Below are 7,563 nucleotides of genomic sequence, written 5' to 3'. Positions count from 1 at the left end.
GAATGAGGGCGTTGGATGGGAAAGTTCCTAGGACAACTCTGGCTTTGACATTCTGCACTGAGCACCCTCGCAAGTCCCCAAGCTTTGGCGCTCACACCAGGACAGACAGCAATCAGGCTATCAGCTGCACAGGCCCAGCCGCTGTTGGAAACAGGACCATCTATCGGCTGGGTCTGCAGTGGTGGGGAGCCTGGGAGCATGGAGGGCAACCGAGGACGCCCGTGCTTGGGCAGGGTGGTGCTGACACTGGCCTAAAGGGGCTTTGGCAGGCAGTAGCCAAGGGTGCTGACCTTGGAGCCAGAGGTTTGGATCTTGGGCAAGGAATTTAACTTTTCTGGGCTTCAGTGTCCTCAGGTGAAAAGGGGATGTGACCAAAAGAGTAGTTCTTTTGCAGTGACACACGCAGAGTGTTTAACACAGCGTTCAAGAAATGTTAGCTAGCGTTAATATATTATCTTTAATAAATACAGAATGGAACACTCAGAGATCATATACTGAGCTCACGGTGAGGCTCCAAGGCATCATCAATTGGGGTAGAGAGAGCCAGAGATGAGGTTTGAATCTTGCCTTCATGGTGACCTTGAGAAAGTAACTCAGCCTCCCTGAACCTCAGCTGTAAAATGGGGCCAAGAAAACCCCTCTCCCGTTGTCGTGGGGACTCAGTGACAGTGTGTGAAGCCCAGCCTTGTTTGCGGGGGCTACTCACAAATGTGGCTTTCCCTCCCCTTACTGAAGTCGGTGTGATTTTGTCAGAAAGCAAAGAAGGAAGCTGAAGACGTGTGAGCCGTAGAGCCTCCGCCCCAGCACTCTGTCCTGCCCCATCAGGAGCAAGGCCAGGAGAGGTGAAACTGGGGCCCCAGGATGGGTCTCTGCCCAGCTTCCTCCAGGAGGGCCCTGGGGTTCACCATGGGTCAGGGGAAGGCATTCCTGTGTTAAGGCACCATAAGCACCTGCTCGGGGAGGGGAGGGGCGTGGAGGGGAGGGGCCGGCCCCGACCCTGCGAGGGGAGGCATGTCATGGCCACCCTGTGTTTGTACTCCTGGGACTTTGGAGGATCTGTGGCATTGTTCTTCTAAGAGGCGTTGGTCTCAACCTGCTGTCAGCCCTGGGGGGGGGTGAGGGGTGGGGGGTGGGGGGAGGATCGTCACTCCAGGCTTGGCAGGTTTTATTAATCACCTTTTTGTCAGTTTTGATCCTCTGAGAGAGAGAAGAGAAAGAGAGCTTGAGAGCTCTTGCTTTGGGCTGAATCACACAGCTTTTCAGAGAGAGAGAGAGAGAGAGAGCAAGAGCGCTGAGCTATCAATTTGGGGCAGGAGGGCTGGGCAGGGTCGGAGGTCAGCCTGAACCCCTGGCCTCCCCGTGAGACCTCAAGCACGCCCTGGCTCTCTCCCTGGTGCTGATACCCACTGGGTGAAACACAGGCCTCCTTCCCTACCTGCAGAAAACGAAGGGCAGGAAAGCCCTGACTCAGAGCCCTCTTTCCTGGCTTGCTGAGTCTGCGAAAGGGTTCTCAGGATAACCTCAAGCCTGGGTCACCCCACCCTAGTCCTTAGCTTGGTCCAAACCCCCTGGCTGCTGTGGGCCAGCAGGCTCACCCTGAGAGGCCCCTCATGGTCACCCTGGCCCCCTTGGTGAGTGGGAGTCGGAGCCTGAGTCCCAAGTCCTCCATTCTTAGCCCTGGAAACTTCTCCTTCTGCCTTGGGCTCTGAGGGGCCACCTCTAGGCCCTTTGATTCTGGCCTGAAGCCTTCTCTGGCAGGGTGACTAAGCAGTCCCCGAGTTTTAGCTATGTCCCAGGCTCCTCGGCAGAGACCCTAGCCCCAGGCCCTGGGTCCATCCTCCTATGTGGCCTCTTGGTCAAACGCTCACAAGCTGAGACAGGCATCCTGTGACCGGGGGGCTAGAAGGAGCCATCAGGCCTTGAAGGCAGCTGGTATGATGGTATGATTGACCACAGGGGTCAGGCGGATCCAGCGCTTCTCAACCTCCACACCATTGACCTTTTGGGCTGGAGAGTTCTTTGTTGTGGGGGCTGTCCTGTGCATGCCAGGGTGTTTAGCAGCACCCCTGCTCTCTGTCCTCTCTCTCTGCAGCATCACCCTGTTGTGACAACCAAAATGTCTCCAGATATTGTCAAATGTTCTCTAGGGAGAAAAAGAGCCCCTAGCCGAGATCTCCGAATCAACCTAGGGGGACAGAAGTGGGAATCGTGGTCTCGTTCGAGGCATAGGGTGTGGGTAATTGACTGGGAAAAGGTACGGAGCTTTATGGAGTGCTGGTAATGCTCTGGGTGCTGGGTACATAGGCGAACACGTGCTTGAAGCTTCCTACATAGGTAAACATGCATTAAGCTGTTCACTAATGGCTTGTACAATTTACTGTATGAATCACATACCTACCAGACTTGGGTTTCAGTCCTGACTACCCTTAAGCCTCAGTTTCTCCGTGTGTAAAATGGGGTGACTACATACAAACCAGACTTGGGTTTCAGTCCTGACTACCCTTAAGCCTCAGTTTCTCCGTGTGTAAAGTGGGGTGACTAGTAGGACCTACCTCACTGGGCTGCTGCAAAGATTGAATGACACAGGGAGCATACTTACAGTGAGGGATCTGAGTGTGTTAGCTATTATGATGTGCAGGGTTGTTTGCTTCCATATTCTGTACCTCAGTTTCCCCAGCTGTGTTAGATGGTCCCTAAGGTCCCTGCCACTGTGACTTTATCTGATGGTCTTGGAGCTTCCCCACCCCAACTCCCCAGCCTACACACTTTCAAGGTGGTCGATTCTACAGGACCAAGCAAAGTTTCTCATCAGAGTCGCTGGGAGCACTAGAGTAGGGGAAATGCTAACAAGGATGCAGAACATTCTAGTCTGAGGTTTTAGAAATAGAAAGAAGGGAGCTGAGGTCTGCGGTGACTTTGCAAAGCACAGGGCCACCTTGCGGCTCCGTCCCCATTCTAGTACTGGGTGGAGCTGAGAGCCTGCGGAGTAAGCTCCCTAAGTGCAGAGCTGAAATGGAATTCAGCTGTCAAAAGGGCAGAACACTGTGCCCTCTGAATCATCCCTTTTGTTGAGGATTAAAAAAAAAAAGCCACCCCCAAAGGCACAACCCACCTTGGAGAGCAGAGGTAACTGGGCTTGTGGGAAACAGCAGTGCAGTTGGCACCAGTCGGAGGGTGGGGTGGGGAGGAGAGAAGATGGGGCGATTGTCCAACCTCGTGGAGGGCAGTATAAAAGGGCACCCGCTGTGGGGAAGAGCCACAGTCTTCGGCCCAGGCCAAGCCCAGCTCCTGTGCACACCTGCTCCTCACCTTGCTCTCACCATGAGCTGTCGTCTGCAGAGCTCCTCCGCCAGCTATGGAGGTGGTTTTGGGGGTGGCTCCTGCCAGCTGGGAGGAGGCCGCAGTATCTCTGCCTGTTCAACCCGCTTTGTCTCTGGGGGATCAGCTGGGGGCTACGGGGGCAGCATGGGCTGCGGCTTCGGTGGAGGGGCTGGTAGTGGTTTTGGGGGCGGCTTTGGAGGTGGCTTTGGAGGTGGCCTTGGAGGTGGCCTTGGAGGTGGCCTTGGAGGTGGCTTTGGTGGGGGTTTCGGCGGTGGCTTTGGTGACTACAGTGGTGGCAATGGCAGCTTCCTTTCCGGCAACGAGAAGTTCACCATGCAGAACCTCAACGACCGCTTGGCCTCCTACCTGGACAAGGTGCGCGCCCTGGAGGAGGCCAATACTGAGCTGGAGGTGAAGATCCGTGACTGGCACCTGAAGCAGAGCCCCAGCAGCCCCGAGCAGGACTACAGTCCCTACTACAAGACCATCGAGGAGCTGCGGGACAAGGTGAGTCCTCAGGTGTTGGCGAGCTTTCTTCTGTGCAGGGCAGAGCTTTCCCTAGCTGCAAAGGCCAGGGAACCCGGTATCCCAAAGGACCAGAAGATGCAGCGTGGTGGAACCCTCACCCCGCCTGCAGAGGGAAATTCTAGTCTTTTACTACCAAGCAACTCTACTTCTGATAAGCTTTCTTATGCCACTGCTCCCCAAACACGTTCTTTCTCGTTATCCACTTTTACTGTTCTTACTACTCACGTCAACATTTTTACTGCTTCCCAAACAGTTATGTTATTAATGACTTGATCCCTATAATTCCAATCCATGGAGCTGTTTGGAAACCATGACAGTTTTAAAAGCCGCTAAGAATGATTAAAATCAGCCGAGAAAGGGATACATGTTCATACACTGGTCTGGGAATACTAGTTGATTTTGTAGGGGTCCCATTTAAACTGTTATTCTCAACTGGCTATGAGGTGCGGGAGGAAGCTCAGGCGGTGCTAAGCTGAGTTGAGACTCCTTCTTCAAGGCCTGTCTGTCATGCTGGGGTCCCAGCTTGTTGGAACAGAAATCCACCTGCCTGGGCTGGGTCCCAGCTATGTGGGGTGGATTTTAACTGCTTCGGAATATGAGAGTTTAGATGAGAAGTTCAAATGGATGGGAATATTTATTGGCTCTTCCTTCTGCTCAGCCAGGAGGCCAGCTCCAGTGAGGTTACTATGAGCTGTGTGGACCCAGGCTGACCCCCTCCTGACCTTAAGGAGAAGGCTGTCACGACGGTGACCTAGAGAGGTCGCTAGTCTGAGGCCGTGAAGACATGACTAACCAAAGATGTCCTGGGCAGGGTCGTTCCCCTGAAATGTACATTCCGATCTTCCCCATCACGACCAGGCATAGATAGGTTGCCAGAGAGACAGAACCAGAAGAAGGACCTGCCCTGCCCCTCACTTCACCGAGGCCCGGAGAGCAGGGCCTTATCTGCTCACAGGGACAGTGTGGAGGCAGCCTGATGTCTAATGACAACAGTCCAGCCCATGTTTTCTCTTCCTCCTCCCCAAGCTCGTGGACCCTCCAGTGGTTACCCTTTGTATTTTGCAGATCCTGGCGGCCACCATCGACAACAACCAGGTCATTCTGGAGATTGACAACGCCCGGCTGGCTGCGGACGACTTCAGACTCAAGTGAGTTCATTGTCCTCACTGGCCTTTCCAAACCATCTTTTATTTGAGAGCAATGCTCATCTGAACAGTGAAATCGGAGCATCCCAGGAGTGAAGGTCTTGGAGAAGTAGCAGAGTCCAGTGCAGAAGTAAGGGAGGGTCTAATATCATTTCTGTGTTGCTTCTCCAATTAAAAAAAAAAAAACCTTTAGGTATGAGAATGAGCTGACCCTGCGCCAGAGCGTGGAGGCCGACATCAATGGCCTGCGCCGGGTGCTGGATGAGCTGACCCTGTCCAAGACCGACCTGGAGATGCAGATCGAGAGCCTGAACGAGGAGCTGGCCTACCTGAAGAAGAACCACGAGGAGGTGAGGGCCGGCAGGGGCCTGCCAGAGCTGAATCACCTCCGGCGAGAAAGGGGAGCAGCCAGACCCAGCCCTCTGCTGTGGGACCTGGAAGCGCTTCCCAGAACATGCTGGTGGCACTCAGAGCCAAGGCGGGGGTGGGGTGCGGGGGGAGGATGAGGAGCATCACACATCTTCCTCTTCCATCCTTATAGGAGATGAAGGAGTTCAGCAGCCAGGTGGTAGGTCAGGTCAACGTGGAGATGGACGCCACCCCCGGCATTGACCTGACCCGCGTGCTGGCCGAGATGAGGGAACAGTACGAGGCCATGGCGGAGAAGAACCGGCGGGACGCCGAGGAATGGTTCCACAGCAAGGTGCCCGGCCTTCTTACCCCGTGGAGCCGGCGGCTGCCAGGGCCTTCCACTAGGCTCCTCCATAACCTTCTTCCTCCTCTAATTTCAGAGTGCAGAGCTGAACAAGGAGGTGTCCTCTAGCACCGCCATGATGGAGACCAGCAAGACGGAGATCACGGAGCTGAGGCGCACGCTCCAGGGCCTGGAGATCGAGCTGCAGTCCCAGCTCAGCATGGTACACCCGCTGCCCTCTGCCCGGCGGCCCCACCACCTCCAGGCCTCTGCCTGGCCTGGCTCCCTTCATCACTTCTTTGTTGCCCCACCAGAAAGCCGGGCTGGAGAGCACGGTGGCGGAGACTGAGTGCCGCTACGCCATGCAGCTGCAGCAGATCCAGGGGCTCATCAGCTGCCTGGAGGCCCAGCTGAGCGAGCTCCGTAGTGAGATGGAGTGCCAGAACCAGGAGTACAAGACTCTGCTGGACATCAAGACGCGGCTGGAGCAGGAGATCGCCACCTACCGCAGCCTGCTGGAGGGCCAGGACGCCAGGTAAGGCCTCTCAAGTCTCTTGGGAAAGTGACCACAGGACCCTTGGACAGCCGAGCAGGTGGGGCCTTAGGGATCAGGTCCTCATGGCCCACATGGAAGGGGACCTTCTGAGCTTAAACAGACTGGACGCAGATCCAGGACCAGAGCTCCCTGTTTTCTAGAATCAGATTGTGGGGGCATTTCCTCAAGCAGGCTGCAGAGTCTGTCCCTTTAAGCTTTCTGGTTTGGGCCTCTGGATTAGATGGGCAGGAATAGGGGCCATGGACAGAACATCTCATATTGGAAAAACTATTACCTTGGGTTCAGGTCAGCTGGACAAAGCTATAAACGTGGTGATTTAACTCCCTTCAGACCATTTGCAGGGACCAGGCCACCCTTGTGGGCTCAGGGGGAGTAGAGGTGGCGGGGGAGAGTACCAAATGGATCAGAGGGAGGACAAAACTTCTGGCAAATGTCCTGGATTTGGGGCGAATATTATCTCCTCCTGAGGCCTCACAGACAGCAGACAGACCTGGCAGGTACCAGGTGCTGCCCCTTGGGCTGGGGGCAGAGTTGGTAAAAAACCCAACTCAGGGGCTCTGAGTGATGATCTGAGTGGCTCCCTCCGCAGACAGGTGAGCAACTGTCCTCGGGGGGCCTTCTGCTCACATGACCTCTCTTCTCTCTCCCAGGATGACTGGCTTACCCTCCTCGGGAGGTAAGGAAACAACCCGGGGAGAGGGGCGAGTCTGGCTCCCGTTCAGCGCCCTGGGGGGCTGGGAGAGAGGCTGTCCTGGACTCCCCAGTGTAGGGAGGGAGGGAGGGGGCTCTGGTGGACGTGGTCATTTGCTTGTCTGTTTTCTTTGCAAAATAGCTGGCTCTGTCCCACTGAGCCACTGGGATACTTTGGAGAGAGAACCACCTTTGGGGACAATAACCTGAGTCCTTATCAACTAACCTCCAACCTGCGCCGTGGGGGCATGGGGCGTGGGGCCCTCCCGGGGGACGCTGACCTGCCGAGGTCGGTCTTCTCCAGCTTGAGTGTGTCTTGCCCCGTCCATTTCTCAGGAAGCACCAGCGCCGCGGTCACCACCACCACCTCCTCTTTGGGTCCCCGCACTTCAGACACCCGTAGGCTTTAAATCCACTCAGCATCCTCTTCCTCTGTCTTCAGCGTCCAGAGGAGAGAGCTGATGGGTCCCTGCAGGAGAGGGAGAGACCGCAGGATGCTCCCCCGCCCCACGCTTTCCCGAGGGCGGGCGCTCCGTGCTTCTCTCCTTGTGCGCTTCCTCTTGTCCCTTACCTGGCTACTCTGCCTTCTCAGCTTCTCTACTAACAAGAAAAGATAATTCAATAAAGTT

At 55.6% G+C, this 7,563-nt stretch overlaps 1 protein-coding gene across 1 annotated transcript; it reads left to right on the top strand.

The window, feature by feature from the left end:
* The first annotated feature begins 3,321 nt into the window (after positions 1 to 3,321).
* Positions 3,322 to 7,337, top strand: KRT13 (keratin 13). The gene is made up of 9 exons (XM_078066377.1): positions 3,322 to 3,828; positions 4,915 to 4,997; positions 5,188 to 5,344; positions 5,536 to 5,697; positions 5,786 to 5,911; positions 6,003 to 6,223; positions 6,834 to 6,837; positions 6,895 to 6,920; positions 7,271 to 7,337. Exons 1-9 carry the CDS (start codon positions 3,322 to 3,324, stop codon positions 7,335 to 7,337), a joined length of 1,353 nt encoding a protein of 450 aa, XP_077922503.1.
* Positions 7,338 to 7,563: the final 226 nt, after the last annotated feature.

This window comes from Halichoerus grypus, chromosome 2 (assembly GCF_964656455.1).
Source record: "Halichoerus grypus chromosome 2, mHalGry1.hap1.1, whole genome shotgun sequence".
NCBI classification, from domain to species: domain Eukaryota; kingdom Metazoa; phylum Chordata; class Mammalia; order Carnivora; family Phocidae; genus Halichoerus; species Halichoerus grypus.
Note: the sequence above shows the minus strand (reverse complement) of the source record. Positions and strands in the feature narration are given on the sequence as shown.

Bases quoted from the DNA above. Each gene is read 5' to 3' on its own strand.
- KRT13 (XM_078066377.1), top strand. From the start codon at position 3,322: ATGAGCTGTCGTCTGCAGAGCTCCTCCGCCAGCTATGGAGGTGGTTTT. The intron at 5,345-5,535 runs GTGAGGGCCGGC...CCATCCTTATAG, and splicing joins TGAAGAAGAACCACGAGGAG to GAGATGAAGGAGTTCAGCAG. The intron at 6,921-7,270 runs GTAAGGAAACAA...TCCATTTCTCAG, and splicing joins TGGCTTACCCTCCTCGGGAG to GAAGCACCAGCGCCGCGGTC.